Below are 19,286 nucleotides of genomic sequence, written 5' to 3'. Positions count from 1 at the left end.
AACAGATAGGTTCACCTAATAAAGACCACCTCCAGAGGAAACCAAGAAAAGAAAGTCTCCCAGAAGCATGTACCAGAAGGAAGTTATGTAGCTGAAGGGAAGCGTACATAGCCCACAAAAGGGTCCTTTTTGTACATATGTGTTTGTACATGCCCAGTGCAAGAAAGGGAAGATGTTCATTTTTGTATGACTTTATCTTTTTTTTTCTTCACTTTTACAAATATGACGTGTCCTATAAAATGTTAAGCCACCTAAAAGTCCACAGTATTTTTTTTAAATATAGAAAATATTGTCACCACAATAAGTTACTCAAACACATAACAAGCATCCTGGGAAGGGTCATTCACCATCCTATGGTGAAGTGTATCAGTCAATAGAAGTCGACAAAAAAGGATGGTTGGGGTTTCGAAGTATGACACAAGCACAAAGGGAGGAACCGATTACGAGGACAAGAGCTAGAGACATTGTGACACTGTGGTAACAGAAGGGAATGGGGACACAGGATAGTCGTTTCATACCTCAGTCATCGAGTGTATCCTTTGTCTTTCTTTTTTCTTTTTTCACAAACCTTTGCTTTCTCTCATCAAAAATGTACAATAAAAAAACAAAAAGATCCAGCTTTGCTTTTATACTGACTTGGCTTTCAGCGGCTTAAAGGGACACTCTTTTTCTGTCTTTGGTTTGCTGGAACCATTTTTCATTAATGAACAAAGATGCAAATGCTTAACGATGGCAAGGGAAGAGAACAAGAAGGAACATAATCAGTTATTAAACAAAATCTCACAGCTAATTCAGAAAATTAGCAAAAACTAAGGTGCAGCTGTGGCATCTCCAAATTTTTAAAAAAATAAAATAAAGGAAAAGGTAAAACTGCAAGAGAGCCACACTGCCCCTTATATCTCAGGTCAGTTGTACATAGGCTTCATTTTCCCATGCTAGAGAGCTCAGTCTCTGAGCGTGTGCACTAGGACGCAGGAGAGCTACCATCTGGCTGGCCACAGTCTCAGTAGCACTAGGCTGTACCATACCAGGGAGTTTATAGGCTTTGTATTCACAGAAGCATGGATGAGACAGAGATCAGGGCTTGTACGGTACCACTGCAACCTTGTAGACCAGCACCATTACTGACTGCCCTGAACACCTGCATGTCTAACTTCCCGTCCCTGTCTAACAGATACACGCGGGCTTGGTGTCTGCATGAAGAAAACTTACTGTGCACAGTAAAGTAATTACCAAAATAAGATAAAAATGAGCTAACTGGTATGCAATCATCACAAAAATAGAGTGTCTAAGGTCGTCAATAAACCTCAAGCCCAAAAATAACGTTTTAATCAGTTCCTTAATTCCAGAATGATCTATGTGCTGTTAAGTTTCTTACTGTTGATACTGTTTTGATGATGACCGACCAGGATGATAGGTGCTTTTGATTGACGGTGTCTGGTTGTTTATGTGTGATTTGTTGTCCTAGCTAGTCCTGAACCGCTGATCGGAGAAACAAGTCTGCTTGGATTCATGCTCTGCTAGAGGTAAGGTTTCACGGTTCGGCCCCAGGCCTGGGTTGGGCTACCAGGCTACGTTGATTCGTTCTGGCTCACAGCTTTCCCTCCATTGAGTACTGCTGAGGCACTCCGACTCTTGGTGGGTGTGCCACTGCCAGAGCGGGAGAACTCTGTCAAGTCGTGGAGAGATGGCTCTCTGTACATTGCAACTGTGAAAACACAAGAAAAATGCAAATCAGGCAAACTGACATGTTTTAACAATATTAGTGAAAGAGGCAGTGTTTTGTCCACTGGTTAAATGTCTGTTTAACCAGTTGTAACCATTATATTTCCAGATCAAAATACTGCCGAATATAGTAATTTCATGAGATGTTATCTGTCTCACTTGTCACCATCCTGGATTACATCATCCATTACGGCAATTAGCCTAAAAAAGGAGAGCTACCACAGCTGAATTACTGTCTCAGGCAGTAATAGGTGGCAGCTAGGGAGGATAGCAAAGTTTAATTGTTTAGTCAGCTTATTAATCAGATCATAAGCTATAATTACTCCTATCACCAGAAATACAAAACTTGTCTTTTTTCATTACTTTCAAACATAAATATCATCATGTACCCAGGAAAAAAACAGATAATATCTATGTATAACATGTTATTGTTGCTGTGCTGTTTGTTTTCTGTGATCTCACCATAGTTGTTCTTGCTTGACAATTGTTTTTGCACTATTTTAGCACATAAACATTAAAATTTGATAAATAAAGAGATTTACATTTTAAAAACCTGTGTCAGTTGATTAATGGTTCAAAATTAGCTCAGTATCGCTAAGAGACCATCCTTCTGCACACACATAAAACTACCTGCTATATTATTGTTTAAATGACAAAATAATTATTTGTCTTAGTCTTTTCTATGCATTAAAAACCTGTTCATCTAATATTTTGTGACGTTATGGAAGATTGCTCTCAGCTTATCTGTCCAAGTACTTTTTGGCACCACGTTATAGTTCCCTCCAAACTGCTGAATCAAGTAGACCCTCTTGGTGCTGAAGTAAAAAGAAAAATCTTATATTCACAGCATGACATTATAAATTCAAGAGTTGCTAGTGCTTCAGCTTTGCTGTGTGTGCAGCACTGGTCCAGTCTGCATTTAACAGCACCTTTTTCAGGAGAAATATCAGTAATCTGAGGTTCATAGTCTTTGGTTTCAGGATGTTGTCAACATCCTTCTGCCTAGCATGCTATTTGATGTTCATTCCTCAGGGAGTTTGTGGCTGAAACAGCAAACCCAGTCCTTCAGACACTTTACTTAGTCCAGCATTTTTTGTGTCAGCGGCAATCCAGTGCCCATCCTTGTATAAAAACATAAATCATTGGGAGGATTCGGTTGGGAAACTGCTGATTGGTTCCAGTCTTGTTTGTAAAAGCAGGCTATTCTGTTATTACAGTGATAAGTGACTGACCTCAACATTACGGTACTAGATCATTGCTATCCTCAACACCTCTGCTATTTTATGTATTTAAACCCAGAACTAACCATATTGTCATTTTTCACATTTCTCCAAACAAATCACCTAGTAGATGCTACTCCACATAAAAGCAGGTGTTTGCTTCATGTATCAGGAGTTTTTGGGAGAGTTTTAAGAGGCTTTTCCACTTGGACTTGAAATGACACGAGCTAAACTCGCTACATCCAGAGGAACACAGTATGAGAGGCTGTAGGCTGAGGCTCACAGAGTGCAACCAGAAGAGCAGTGAGTAATGTCTGAAAGAGATGTCATCGCCAGTGTTGAGACAGATTCTTAATTGGTGCCCTGTAACACTTCTCCCTCTGAATGATTTCAGAGGGAATGATTCTCCAGTGCAAAGTTATTTCCAATCAACTCGCTACATCTGAAATTCAAATGAAGATTTAATAAATATTGTGCACTACAGGATACTTTAAAGTTTGTACACAAGAAGGAGTATTACAATAGTGTCTCATATTATATTTGCTATTGAAAAAAAGAAAAAAAAAACTATATTTCCTCTCCAAGTTAAAATGCAGCCACAGTCGATAGTTTTCGGTATCAGTTACAATTACTGTGTCACATAGCCTCGATCTATCCTCGTTATTCAATTCTTCTCTTTCTCTGTATTTGTCTGTCAGCATAAAGCAAGCCAGTCATTCACCAGCTGTTTCTCTTCAGTGTGTTTGAGACCCTCTGGATGGCCTGTTAAATGAAGGTGAAAAGCTATTATCGTGATCTCAGAGGGCAAATATGGGTTCTTAATAAGATGCTGGCTGGGGAAGCTTCCCTAAAGACACAAGAAGGGGGACCATCGATTCAGCAAATAGAAGAAATGAAAAAATTAACTCTAAACTGGAATATAAAGCACTCTACCGCAGCTGAAATACTGAAGAAAATTCCTCATATACTACTAAGGTATTCTTTTGTGTTAAGATGATGTTTTATGATTTGGTTCTTTATTGCCATTAAAAACGTAATATTTTAGGGGGGGATTTAACGTGGGTGAGTGGCAGATTTGACCCCAGGCATCTGCAATAGCCCTAGAGCTTATAGGTCACCTGCTTAACCCAGTAAGGTACACCAGCACCCGAGCGATGGCCAACTTGATGCTGTCTATGATTGCATAATAACAATAACAACTTCCTCAAAGCAAGCAAATGCACACTTATATTGCCAATATCTTCGACTTTAAGAGGTGTGCATAACAGCTGAGTCCTTATAAAAAATCTTCCTCATTCAGTCACTTTTGTCAGTTATTTGCAAAGTTTACATTGTGTGACAATCAAATTGTTCGAAGTGAAGAATACGGCCAGCGAAAGTACGTTCCAAGGACATGCACTTGGATAATTAAGCAGAGTTTAAGAGCCAAACAAACTTTCACACGACTGTATTCTGACAGAGACAATGTTTAGCAGGTGAAAAAGGACAATTTGAAACATTTTGTCTTGTTGCTGTTGCTAGCTATTATTACTGGACAAAAACATTTTTGTAAAGTGTCAGGTTGTCTACAAAAATAAAAATGAAAAATGAAAAATGTCAAAGCAGAATCCCAATTTGGCTGAAAACACAGAAAAATGAAATTTTCAGTCAAAGTCAAGCTTCAACATTCCAACCAGCTTCTTGGTCGTTTGCTTTCAACTGTGTACTCAGCTGAAGTGAAAATAAACTGAACTGTGAAAATTTCTACTTTACAGGAACAAAGACCTGCTATTACATCAGAATATGCCAATAACTGTGTTTCATGTGCAACCATCTGATGTGCCACAATCTCAAACGTGAAATTTGAGCTGCAAAGCAAAGATGGGTTCAAGACTAAGCACAACAATCTATCTCTTCTCCAGTTCTACAAACTATGTATGAATATGAACAATTTCCCCATTTTGAGGAGGTGGTTCTGAACCAATCTGAACCAAGTTCAAGATGCAATTATCATTTTTTTCCAAAACAGCCAGTGTAAAGCCAACCACGTACCGCATTTAATGCAATATAATGCTAACGTATTAATGTAAGTTTGACATGCTGCCATGTTTATGACATTTTTATGAGTTATGTTGGTAAAATTAATGTTAAGCTGTCACAGCAATTTCTCAAATGACTGCAATTTTGTTTTAAAAATTCACAACTGCATCAGTGACACTTAATAACAAGAGCTGTAAACATTCAGCGAGACTCCCTCATACTCAAGACTCGTGTCATAGTTTTGGCACATCCTTAAAAGTAAATTTTTATATTTAAACTTGATTATCTAAATTCAGATCATTATTTTAAAGCTCAAAAATACAGAACCAGATGACAGGATCTAAACTGCACTTAACAGTCAACAATATAAAGAAACTGCCCTCTGCATTGTTTTGAGTATTTTGCACTGCAAGCCTTTGATTTCTTACTGAGACAAAAAATGAAGACCAGGGTGTTTTTCTTTTGTCTCACTAAAAAGAAAACAGTCTCTCTCTCTTTGTCTATCCCTCTCTCTTCTTTCTGAAAGGTAAATCTGTGTCTTGTCAAAGATGAAAGGACTGTGGCCTGTTTCCTCTGTTGCTCATGGCCACATTACCACATACATATTCTTTATGGGTGGGGTTCTCAGTGAATTTACAGTCCTGCATGGGGACTGCTAGTGAAAAGTGTCAGCCTCGCTCCGCATTGTGCCTGCAATGGAGTGTGACCAGCTTGAGAAAGCTATTGAATAGGTTAATGTAAAATTCTCTGAAGAAAATGCTTAGTGTAAAGGAGCCATATAGAAAACAATGCACTTAGTTTTTAGCCAATAATATCTACAAAAAGGTCTAAAATATAAATAAAATGAAAATGGGCTAATTGAATGGGAAAACTGATACCTTTGTGAAAAGCAACCATTTTGCAAAGTAGTGTTGTGTGTACATACTTGATTATATGCCAGTATTCTCTCTCTATTATTTCTGTTACTTGTCAGTATTTTTCATTTTCAGGGAAGACTACAGTAATAATAGCTACTGTTACCGTTTACACTTTTGAATATAAGCAATTAGAACATTAATGCAACCAGGTATGGATAATACATTCCACAAACTAGTTCCTATCATATAACAGATATATTCTGAACCTTAGTAAAAAGTAAAAGCTCTGGAAAGGCCTACCTTTTAGAGGTTTGGGAAGAAAGTGGGCTGCTGGCTTGTTCTTCTTGACATGATTCCCCTTCATGATTTCTCCTTCCTTGTTCAGACCGAGGTACCAGCCCCTGCCCGACTGCTGCTGCCGGTATATCATGGAGGAGTATGTCACATAATAGTTCTCGAACACTGACTCCTTGAATTTGCACTCCGGTGTAAAGTGTTCCTGTCAGGGGATGAAGACAATCAGATATACAGGTAGTTGGACAGTAGTTTACGAGATCTAACATTAATTTAAACTATATATATAAATGGAAGCAGATGAAATAAATAGTTAATTACTTGATAGTGAAACCTAATAATGCTACATGTGCTGCAAGTTCGACAAGAACTGTATCTTAAGTTTCAAGCGTCTGCTTTAATGGGCCATGATAATCTTCTAAAATCTATCCGTTCCATTTACTGTAGTGAAGAATGTAGCATAGATAACAGTGATATGACAGATATAGAAGAGTATTAATAAAACATACAGGCAGATTGAATACTATATTCTTATTTGGTCCTAGCTGTTAAATATGTATGAAAAGATCATTATCTTTCTGAGTTAGGGAACTTTATGTGTACTTGAAGTTGCACATGCATCTTTTAAGGTTTTTTGAATACTTCTTTTCTCTGTCACTGATCTACTGGGTGTGGCAGTTTTGAAGTTCATCTTCTGGACTCCATACTGTGCAAGAGTTCATATGCCCTTTGAGTTAGGTTTAGTATCTAGCACTTGTATGGGTTTTTCTCATTATTGCTACAACAGCATCACTGAGGCTTATTTCCCCTGAGACAAGTGCCTAAGTGTGCGTGCATGTGTGTGTGTGTGTGTATGTGTGTGTGTGTTGGTGGTGGTGGTGGGGGTATGTGCTTAGCTGAATGTTTGCAGTGTTTGTGGAGCTGCTTGGATGGTAAGCACAGAAAACAGTGTCTAATCTGTTAGGAGACAATTTCCCTTGAGAGAGATCAAGGGACAGTGCGTAAGACTGTGCATAAGGCAAGTAGGGCAAGTCACTGGTGATTGTTCCTGCTTTAGAGTTTTCTTCTTTGGACACTTTGAAAATGGAAGTACATAAAGTGCATGCAAACACCAGCATGTGCACAGTTAGTCATATGTAGAATAACCGGTAAAAAATAAGGATGCCTCTCACAGATTAGAGTTAGACTCAGTCTTAATCCAAGTTAAAAAAAACAAAACATGACAGGTGAAAGTGATGACGTGTCTCCAAGGCCAGCAACCAGTGTGAGAGCATGACAAACAACATGTCACTACCAGACAGTCATCTGCAACAGCGTATCTTTTTTTTTTTTAACAGTTCAACAGTGTCACTTTTGTGAGCAGTAACAGGACTTCAAAAGGCGGAATGTCATGTGTGATGGTTTGGTTTGAAGCGTGTATACAAGACAGTTAAAGCACACAAAAGACTGGAATTTGTTGAACTTGTTAAAACAGCTCTACCACATCACACTGAGCCTTTTGTCACACAAAGCCTCAGAAGTTACTCAAGACATAAAATCTACACCTAGCTACAGTAACTGAGAACCAAGCTCATTTATCACCCCCTCTCACTGATTTAGCCTTCACAGACCATGCATCAAAAATCTCTAAAAGAAGCAGAGTGAAAGTGAAAGAAAGATGATGACACATCACCTTAATAAGATGTATCCAGTAAGCTCAGACCTAGTTCTCAGTTTTGCTTCAGCATCATGAGTACCAAAATTCTACTGATAGATCAATGTTTCCACTACCATTGCAATAAGAGACAGACTCTTTTTTGCATATCTTATGTAATTTACAGTCACACTAGTCTCTCTCCTTGCCTCCATTCTGGGCTTTTCCGACTTTGTGTCTATGTGTGTGTCTTTCTACCATGGGTCGAACTACCCAATTACCAGAGTTACTAATAATCTTGTATTCAAATGCATGAAAACATATTAAAGGCTTCTTTTTTTTTTGCTTTGTATATTATCACCATCATCTAGCTTTCAAAAATAAAAATTAGAGTGTAAGATCTTCAGTCATGTCCGTGCAGCTGTAGGCGGGCCTATAAGTTTAAGCAGTTATGTAAGTGGCTTCAGTGTGTTCTTACTGGATACCCAAAGATCGTGCTTTATTTTTAAAAGAGCTAGAAACTCCACATCAGGAGGTTTGAGGTTTGAGGGGTGGTTACAGAGCAAGTCACAGGTTTTTCAGTCTAAAGACTGGAGTTTGCTTCCTGATTTTTGCAGTTTATCCATTTTTTCTTTCCAATTTGTTTTTTTTTTTTTTACCACTTGTTATAATTATTCCTTCTTAGCATTGCATTGGAACCTACTATAAGAAAATATGTTTGCATGTTTTTAAGTTAAAATATGCCCCCTTGTGATGCAAAGGGTCCTTTTCCATGCATCTTTTAGGTTGGAAACCTCTCTCTCACTACTTAAGACCAGTGTGTCAGGACACAGATGAAAATGTCACCCTGTGCATAATTTTGAGATACCAGAAGTTTTGACAAATCAGCATTTAAGGCCTCAAGGAGGAGAAAAAAAACAGCATATCTCAATTGCAGCAGCCTCCTTCAGCAGGACAGTCACTCAATGAACTACAAAAACTACTTTGAACACAGAGCACAATGATCCATGGGTTGAAGTAGAACAAGCCTGAGCTGGCAATCCATTAGCAGGGGCACAAGGGGCAACATACATAATATGCTGGTGGTTTTAATGTTGTGGCTGACCAGTGTAGAAAGACTAAGCAGCAGCCATCTCAGTTATGCACGAGCAGCAATTGGAACCAGAACAATAAGCTACTCTGAAGCCAAGAGTTCTGTTCTACCTTTAATAACGAGCCCATGTGGGTTTGGCTCATTACTCTCCTCCTGGAGAAGAATAAGTCCGAGTCTATTGATAAACAGACAGATACAGACACACGCACAGTTAGAGCCAGGATGGAGGAGAGGCTATTGGCCATTACAACTGTATCTGAACCGATCTCTGGACAGAAGCCTCGCTCAAACTGACGCAAAGAGGGGCCAAAATGGCAGGGGATCCCCATTTCTATTCTAACAGGACTGTGATAGACAGAAACATTCAGACTCTTTGGAGTTTGCTCCAGTAGCATTTTCTTCAGTCAATAGCATGCTGATTGTTCACTAAAACCAATCTCCCAGTGAAAAAATAAGAAAATCTTGCATCACTTTAATCACGACTCGACTGCTAGACGAAGCAGGGGGAAATCACTTTAAAAATAGAAAGCAGCCTTGTCATCTCTCTCAAAGCATTTCTCTATGGTGGATTGGCTAAATAGACCTTTAATGATTCCATAGCGCTGCATGGCCTTTTCAATGTGCAGCTATGAAAAGTCATTTTCCTAATGCTTCACAGCTGGCAACCTTACTTGGAAAAAGTTCAGAAAAGCTGTTTCACAGATACCAGAAATGGCTGAAGTAAATCAGATGAAGTAAGTCTCCCGTGTGTTTGATATAACCTGGACAACTACCCCTGCTGTGCTAGTACATCACCTTGTTCCTAATAATGAAGCCTGGAACTGTTAATAAATTTTTTACATTTAATACAAATGGAAAAAAAAAATCTGTCCTTGTCTATTCATATATTCCTTCTAAAGAAGCTTTGTAAAGGATGCTTTTATTTAACTTTATAGACCCTCTTTGTATTAGCATGCTCTTTGACATGCCTGGTAGGCAGAATAGAGATGGAGAATTAAAGGTTATCTTTTCACGATTTATTATCATGAAAAGAGTCCCTTTTTATTCACACATTTTTAAAAAATATTTCCCTGTTCATTAATTACACATTGAATTGTATGATTTGTGGTTCACAGGTTGGCTACCCATATATTCTATGTTATAAAAAAGATGTCATACCAGTAATTCTTAGTTAGTAATTGAATTTTTTTGTGTAGTTTTTTTTATCATTATTAAAACTTCACAGCGTTCATACTTAGGTTTATTAAATTTTGCATTTTGAAAACGACAAATGAGCTCTCATTTCAGCAGTCACAAGCTTATCCAAATGTAGTCTTATAAACAAAAGGCTTTTATTGTCAAATAATATTGCATACAGAGAACCGTCTGCTGTTTTACAACAGCTGAAGGCATGGTAGTATTGCCTGAGCACGGTCTAATAACTGCCTGTAGGAGGGAGACATTTAAAAGCTGATGAAGTGTTAAACATACTGTGCTAAAGGATGTTTCCTTGTCATTTTAAAAAATACATTGACATGCATGGAAAGACCCACAATCTCCATCTGGGGAACCTGCACACACACACACACACACACACACACACACACACACACACACACACACACACACACACACACACACACACACACAATTAAACAAATCAAAAGTGGTATGGGTAACCGTTAAATGAGTATTCCATTAGCAAAGCAATCATGTCAAGAAACACTGTCAGTTACGATGCACTCTTAAATTGTTTGCTTCAGGGGAGCAATTGCAGCCCAGTAATGTTTTTCTGATCCAATCAGCTGGAGGAGAAATACTAGCATAATGGAACTGATCTCCTCTGTAAATATACTGGCTGGATTTCGACGAGACAAGACAAGCCAAATCAATGCTATGTGCGTATTCAGCTGCCATATCAAAACAAAAATGACACCAATTATACCAGTGCATTCAGAACTGAGTGTTGTTCTTTGCAGACACATTAATTCACAGTGACTGACTGGGCAGTGGAGGCAAATCTTACTAAAACTGTTTTTTCACTGCCAGTGAAACTGGACTAAAAGGGTTTTTTCTGGGTTTTTTTTTTAACTTTAGCTAAAGAAGAAGAACATACTGCCAGTGGTGTTCAGTTGTTTGGGGATAAATTGAGATTTTTAATCTAGTGGAAAAGACCCTTGCAAATACCAAACACAAACAGGCACACCCACACAGGGTACACATTTAATTTACAAGCACAAGCACATACACACAGCACAAAGTAGTTAATGACACAGCTCAATGGAGTGAAACCATACAGCAGTGGCTATTTACCAAAGGTATTGTGCTTGCTAAATAGCTGAAAAGGCGAGCGCCAACCACATATCAAACAGGAGTGCACTAAAACACAAATACATAATGTACAAGGACATAATACACTTCTTTGATACCCTTCTATCTGTAATTTTATTTGCTGTGCAGTGCTAGTTCTGAAGAGCGTTCATGGGATATTTTCTGTAATTACAATTTACAGATGACTCTTGAATGCCCCACATGCTGACAGCTTGTATTTGTGATTGCTGACACAAACCTCACAGGCAGTAGATTGTCATGAAAAGTGAGAAAAGATTTTTTTTTTACTACAAACACATGTTTTGGTTACATTTTATAGAATAAAACATGCCCTTTAATGGCCTCTGAAGAAAAATATTCTGAGTTAAAATGCATTTCTAAACATAAACTAAAATAGTAAGTGAGACTTCAAAAAGAACCTTTTTCTTTTCCAACCCACTCTTCTGATGATCTGTCCTTTAACTTTTGTATTTTTTGGCACTTTTTAAATGAGCATGCAGGACTTCACAGAATGTATGACCATTGTATAGATTTAAATGTCAGGTATTTTAGCCTATAAACTTCAGTAGTTGCCTGATAAATATCTTCACCCCAAGAGCCCTGAACTCTCCATTTTACACGTATGCTCACACACAGCAGTCTAGACGAGACTCAACTGGAGCCATAGTGACTCACACTAATTCAAATTTGACCCACCAGGAAATTAATAACACCACTTCTAAGGCACCTCGTGAGATATGTGCACACACCTTAGCTCAGCATCTAAAAACATGCTTGCAGATCTGAAACTATATCAGCAAGGATTGTTTTATCCATATTAAAAAGCAGTGAGTTGGTAACTGCATGTTTTTGTTGATTCTTTTAGATTATACCAACAACAGTTATTCCTTGTTAATAATATTAGTCGAATTCTAATGCTAAACATGCTTCATTAATTCTGACAAAGGAGAGAAGCAAACAGAAAAATAGAGGATAGTAAAGTAAACTACATATTAATTGGATCTTCCTCTCCCACACGTTAACACTGATAGATGAATATATTTTCACTGGTGCATTCTGTCTCACCCACACATGTGCATTCTTTTTTCTCACTTTTCATTTCTCTCACACTACCTTTTTCTTGGTGTATGTCTCCTGCTCCTAAATGTACGGAACACGTCGTAATGTATGATCAAATACACAGGGAGGCAAAGCAGTCTATGCTCCAAAAGGTATTCACTTATTGGGATCAAAGGAAATGCAGAGCACTGGTTGAATCTAAAAATGCATATACATTTATAATAAATGACAAAATAATATTAGTGTCTAAAATGTAATCTGTAATCTGCCTATATATGAATTTCGGGAATCCCCTTTGTTTTATTACAAACGTGTTTTCACACTTATTTATGCACAAACCAATGAATGCAGAATAACTATATAACTATATCTATAATATAGCAGCACCACTCAATTCCCAACCCAGAGCACATTATCTGCTGTTCCACTGTTGATTAGGATTCTCCCTACAATAACTGACTCCTGGCTTAATGTGTGGCTAGAAGCCAACACTTTACCAGAGCAGCTATCCCAACAACACAAATACTAATTGTTGGCTTTCCATTCACTTCGGTTTCATTTCTAATTTAGCTGAAATAGAAAACTCAACAACCCAATACTTATCTGCATTCATACAATTTAAAAAAGAACAAAAAACAAAACAAAAAACTACTCTATTTGATCTGAGCTCTTTTATATCTCTTTATATCTATTACATATAAAACAGCATATGTAAAATACTGTTTTAGCATTTTGCCCTGGGATTCCCTCATTGGATAGAAACTGAGCTTTCAATATGGTGATCCAGATACTTGTTTCCCTAAAAGATGTAAATATATATAACTCACATCATCCCACAACATCTTTTTCACTTATAACACTGATCATGCCGCCAGACTCAGCCAGAATCTCACCAGGATGAGAAACAAATGGGGTAAAATTACATTACACACCATCTAGTGTTGTAATGACTCATTATCTATGCAGATGTCTTACCAGTGGAAAGTTCTTAGTGTGATTATATAGACTTTGAATTGGATTTTGAGTTCAACAAGAAGGCATCAGTCAAACATTTCAGGAAACCTGGTCAGAAAGTTTGGAATAAATGAATATCATCTGCATAGAAGTGACAGAACCAGAAGTACCACCGTCAAATAGTCTATTTTGTAAACGGGTTTTAAAATGTTATTTCAAATTCACAACAGAGTTGTTGCAATCAAATACAACACATGTAACCAAGACTGAAATGTAAAAAAAAATGCATACTATGCCAATCTAAGGCAATAGATTGAGAGTGTTTGCTAGCGCTGTCCTTAGAAAACGTCGTTTTTACCGTTTCTTGCCGCTGTAAACGCCACTGTTTTGTTCAGAAAAAGTTGAAATGGAGATTCTGGGTCGCTGCATCTTGTTGCTGTGTCATCTTAAATCAGTCGTGTGATTTTGACACGCCGGCGCGTCCATCGACCCCAGAGGGTTCATTTTCATATAACAACTATTGTTATGTTTTTAATTTTCAGTCTGTTTTTTGAGGTCATTATTTTTATGCTAACATTATTTTTTAATGCAGACACTTTCTCCTCAGTGATGTTTTTTTTCCTTCAACTTCTGTTAATGTTTTGGCATGTAGGAAAGGTGTTTATAGAAGGGGATAGCCAGAGCACAATTTCCATATAATCTGCATAAAATTTGCATAAATCAGAGTGATTGTCACTCTTCCTGTCTGACGTCTGCCTAAAGCACGGATATATTCAAGCCTACAAACTGATGGAATGGTAAGAAAATATTTTAATAGATAAAGTGAGTATCTCAGAGACTTTCAGTAAAGACTGAAGGCTGTTGAAACTTTCTCACTTGACTGTAGATTTTTTTAAAAGGTCATATTCATATCATCTCAAATGAGTTTAAGTCTTTGCTAGAGCTGCTGGTTTGAATCTAACTGTTTTTTTGCAATGCCACCTCTGCAACAGGCCAATCATTTTGTTTTAATACATATAAATTGACTGGGTTATAGTTTACTTTTAATTTGCCAGCTAGCATTATTGCTTGCTTGGTCGTGGCTCAGGCAGTAGAGCAGGTCATTTACTAATTATAAAGTTGGTGCTTTAATCCATGGCTGCTCCAGTCTGTATGCCAAAGTATTCCTGGGCAACATACTGAACCTTGATTCGTCAAAGCATGAATGTGTGTGAATGTTACATAGAAAGCACTTAGGCATAGAAACAAATGACTGAACTGTTGAATGAAACATGTATTATAAAGTACCTTAAGTGCTCAAGTAGAATAGCAAAGCACTATATAAGAACCAGTTTATTTACTGTATGTACACATACTAAATTCTGCCTTACTGGATGTTGAACCTGCCAGATATTTTACATGTTTGTAAGACATTGTATAGCAGCAGTAATACTGGCCTCTAAGAGGGATATCAAAGGCTTATCTGCCTTTTACTATGGGTTAATTAGCAAACATAATTGAGTTAATGTTAGTTAATGCTCAAGTGGATCTCTGTAAAATGTGCATATGTTTATTAGTCAAGCAAACTTTACGCCTGATCCATTTTATTTTAGGGGGAAAAACTGCAAAGACAAACAGACACACTTGCAGCTTGGAAGTTCCACATGAATTCATAGTAGCAATTGCTTTGTCAGGGAGCCAAAGGCTTAAGGCTGATATCGGCTTAAGAAGAATGTCCCAGTATGTCGTAAACAGCATGCAAACTATCCCTGGATTGCCAAACTTTCTTCAGTCCCTCCCACCACCACTTAACCTTCACACCAAAGCACCAGCAAATCTTTGTTCAGTACCAAAAAGAAACTTCCAGAGCTGCAAAATAAAGCCAACACAAAAGTGGAAAAACCTGGAGTTTAGTTTCTCCAAATGGTAATCAGACTCCACAGACTTTCATGTTGAAATGTCCAGCTTAGCAGCGCTGAAGAATTATATTTACGTCAGGTACAGAAGACATTTTTGGCTCTGTGGATAGTTTCCTTTTTCATGGGATGATCATTAAAGTGGACTTATCTGTGTGCTGTTAGTGCCTTTAGGATCATTTTAATGGATTATGTGACTTATGTCATGGCTTTTGTTTTGGTACAGTCAACTAAAAAGTTTATGTCTTAGTTTTGGTGAGTGAAATTTCAGTATTTTGTTACTTTAGTTTGTTACTTGGCAACAATTAGCTGATATGTCTGACTATGCATTGTAGCCATACAGTAATGATTGCAACTTGCTAACCAAGATAGCAAACAATAAATGATAAATTTGCATTCCACTTTTCATCCGTCCAAGTTCACTTGTGGCTCCAAAAAATCAACAGAGGCCAAAATATTAATCACGATGGTGTGTGTGAAGTACAAAACCAGCGAGTGACTGTGGCTACATATTTTATGCTGCTCAGTACTTTTCAATATTTTCTTTTCACATTTAAGGTTTTAGCTCTATTGCCAATTTCAAATTTAAAGTAATGGTGTCAGCTCCATATAAACCTATTTATTAAGTGGTGCTTGTGTGTGTGAAAGAGTACATTCAGGCCAGAGACAGAGTGGCCAGGAGGTTTGATCGTCTTCTTTGTTCATCTCATTATTTTCAAAATGTGTAACAGATAATTTGTCAGCAGCAACTGCAGAGTAAAAAGTCACAAGATCATTAGGTTTGTTGTTTCCAAGCTTGATGCCATTAATTATTTGGGAGACCTTTTACCATAAAGAACAATTCTTAGTAATTTGATTATGAAGACATTCTGTCTACAAGGAATGTGTACATGGAAGCCCTCTGGGTGCACATCTAACCAGCCTGTCAGTCTTCTTAGTGGCACCTGCCACTGAGAGGTAGTACGGTGGTGGCATTTACAAAAAAAAAAAAAAAAAAAACCCCACTAACAGGGGTAGGCAAACAACTGAATGATGCACTTTTTCACTGCTAAACCTGCTTACACACTCCTTGAACTCCTTATTCATGTTAAATTACATCATTTTTTGTTTTGTTTTGTTGTGTTTTTCTTTTTAGTCAGGCTTAGTATGATGTGTCTTACCGATGTGTACAGGAAGCCCTCACTGTTCATAGCCAGATAGAGTTTGGTCTGCACCCCCTGGATGGCCACAACTCGTAGCCCCACTGGAATAAGGTTGAACATGGCTAGAAAGAGATTGGACAAGAGAAACAAATGATAACAAATTTATTCTGCAAACAGTGCACTTATGTTAAACAATATATATGGTAAATAACAAAAAATGTCAATGTAAACCAATTACAATATTGTTTTATGATTTTATTGTTTCACTGATATTACAGCAGCAATGTCATCTAACAGTAAATGGGGTTACTATGGCCACAAGTGCAGGAGGACATGTCATGCTGTTTTTAGTAACTGTAGTCAAAGCACAGTCAGTACAGCAAAATGCAATCATTGAGAATCATTGAAGAATCCACTGGTAACGGTAACAAAGAAAGCAACCATATGTTTATTGTTTTAGCTCTTGTGTTGCTAATTCTGCATTCACATCTAAGAAAGAAAAAGAAAACCTTGCATAACTTTGGATGCATAGACCACATACAAACACACACACACACACACACACATATATAAAAACCTGTCTATGACCGGAGGGCTGAAAGCAAATTGTGAGGTTGACAGAGCCAGCGGCAGCCCGGCTGCTGTGTAGTATATCTCTACCTAATTAGTGTTAGCCTGTATAGTGTGTGTGTGTGTGTGTGTGTGTGTGTGTGTGTGTGTGTGTGTGTGTGTGTGTGTGTGTGTGTGTGTGTGTGTGTGCGCACACGTGTAGATTTCATAAGTTGCTGGCACTGAACACCGCAGGCTGACTAGAGGAAAGCACATGAATGTCCACCTGAGAGTCTCCATGCTTGCTTCTGTTCCCAAAAAAGGAAACTTCTCGCCTATTGTACTGACTATTGTTGGACACACTCCCAAATTCCACTGCCACTGCTGTGGGTTGTTGTTGTAACATTTGATGGTACTAAATAAAGCAAGTAAAGTCCATAGAAAAATAATGTTTCTCTTAAATTTCCCCTTTTGAGTGTCAAGCGTTTATGTTATCACATTATAAGAACTTTTCGATTTAGACACACGAGAAGACAAAGTAAACTTCTGTCAGTTGAGCTGTGAGTCAATGTGCTTCCTTACTATAGATCCTCTTGTCAGCCACTTAGTAGATCTGTAAAGTCCTTAGAGCAAAGCACACTATATGGGTTTTATGATAGGCTATTTCTTTTGCTCTTAATAAAAAAAAACCCTACTGACTCCCTTCTCTCTGGGTTTTTTATTATATACAATGCTCAAAGGCATGTGTGATATATTTACTTTGTACTGCATTTTCAGGTCATTTCTGGTCCTGTGAAAAGCCCCAGAACCAGTCACTCTCTAGTTCTGTCTCTTTCTTATCTCTCTACTCCTTCTCTTCTTTTAATCCATATTTTTGTTTCCATCTTCAGTCGCCACATGAAGTATTCTTCCGAAAATACACTCTTGTCTGTTCTAATATCCTTATTGACATGTTTCAAATCATCTATCCCAGCTATCCTTCTGCTTAATGCTAATGAATTTTGTTTATGCATGGTGGATGCTCTCCCATGCATCCACAATTTTCAGAGACATTCTTAGGTGCTTGTGTAGTTGAGTCAGTGCAGAGTAAAAAGTCACAAGCCCATTAGGCTTGTTGTTTCTGAGCTTGGAGCCATTAATCAGGAGACATTTACCATAATCTTCAGTAATTTGATTATGAAGACATTCCGTCAACAATGATTGTGTACATGCAAGACCTTTGGGTGCACATCCAACCATCCTGTCAGTCTTCTTAGTGACGCCTGCCACTGAGAAGCACTGCAATGGTGACATTTGGAAAGAAAAACACTAGCAGGGCCATTGTTAGGCAAACAGCTGAATTATGCATGACTCGTTCACTCTTGGACCTGCTCACATACTTGTCTATTATAATATCTGTTATGACATGTTTCAAATAATCCATCCCATGAGTGTATTTTCCAGCCATTTAAAATGACACATGAATTAGATGGTGACTTGGCTAATCAAAAGTAATATATGAGAGCTGCTTATATTCTTAAAGTACTTTGGTAAAGTCTAGTTTATAATGTCCATATTATACAACAGTTATCATACTTTTTCTCTAATCTATTCATTATATAATCAGACCTTCTGTTTATTTCTCCTAACAACTCTAACTCTTGCTCACTGCTGCTGAATGCTGCATTTGTATGGTAGATTTTCTTTCATGCAATTCTCAGTGAGATTTGTAGTATATTTAAGTCAAATTGTTAATTAACTTGTCTGGCTAAAGATGCATCCCCTCTCAAACAGAAATGAAGACCGTCATCATTAATGCAGCTTTCAAAAAGATGGCACTAAAAATCATAACGCTCTATATTGAAGACGTAAAAATTACAGTCTGGTGCATGTTGATGTTTTATACAGCTCAAACGTAGGACCTACCACAGAGTTTCTGCAGTATTTTTAGGTGTACTCTAACTTATGCATTTAAGCTGATAAATATGATTGCCAAATATATATTTGGTGATTTTGGACCTCTGTAATTGTATTTGGACCTGTGTAATTCAATTTTGCATCAACTATTCCTTGTCTGTAATTTTGACCTGATTTGATGGCTCCTTTTCTCTAAAACCTCTTGCTGTTCTTGTCTTTGTAATTGCACCCTTCTCACTGCATCATTCCACTGAGTTTTCTGCCACGATACTCCCACCAAGATGCGCACGTATGCATCTGCACTCTACTTCATTTCAGAAGGATTACCAGCTGGTTTACTGATGGGGATTTTCGAGAGGTGAAACTCAATTACTTCTTGGATCCTAGAAACACCTGAGCACACTGGAGAGGATGATAGGTCTACCACCCACTCACAGACCTTTCCTGCTGCACAGAGGAATATGGAGTAAGAAGGGCGAGGAGGCCTGAGGGATAGTTTTCACAATTGCTTGCAAGCTGTCTAAGTTCCACGTACTAACAGCCATGAAGTCACAGAACAGTCAAATTTTAAATACTTTCTTTTACTCATTCTGGGAGCAACATGACAGCAATTAGAGTAGCCTGAATATGACAATATGAC

The 19,286-nt window shown here is 37.8% G+C and overlaps 1 protein-coding gene across 3 annotated transcripts in view; it reads right to left on the bottom strand.

Moving 5' to 3' along the window:
* Positions 1 to 838: 838 nt before the first annotated feature.
* The window catches only part of fgf13a (fibroblast growth factor 13a), a 100,897-nt gene continuing 82,449 nt past the window's right edge, over positions 839 to 19,286 (bottom strand). For all 3 annotated transcript variants that reach the window (XM_085363252.1, XM_085363249.1, XM_085363258.1), the window contains 3 exons: positions 16,220 to 16,323; positions 6,122 to 6,320; positions 839 to 1,708 (listed from right to left, as the gene is read on the bottom strand). In XM_085363252.1, coding sequence (XP_085219378.1) covers positions 1,572 to 1,708; positions 6,122 to 6,320; positions 16,220 to 16,323 — 440 coding nt within the window. In that variant the 3' untranslated portion in view covers positions 839 to 1,571. The remainder of the gene's footprint in view (positions 1,709 to 6,121; positions 6,321 to 16,219; positions 16,324 to 19,286) is intronic.

The sequence above is a fragment of the Diplotaxodon limnothrissa genome, linkage group LG2 (assembly GCF_057381915.1).
Source record: "Diplotaxodon limnothrissa isolate DT_005_m linkage group LG2, D_limnothrissa_male_GT1.1, whole genome shotgun sequence".
In the NCBI taxonomy this organism is placed as follows: domain Eukaryota; kingdom Metazoa; phylum Chordata; class Actinopteri; order Cichliformes; family Cichlidae; genus Diplotaxodon; species Diplotaxodon limnothrissa.
Note: the sequence above shows the minus strand (reverse complement) of the source record. Positions and strands in the feature narration are given on the sequence as shown.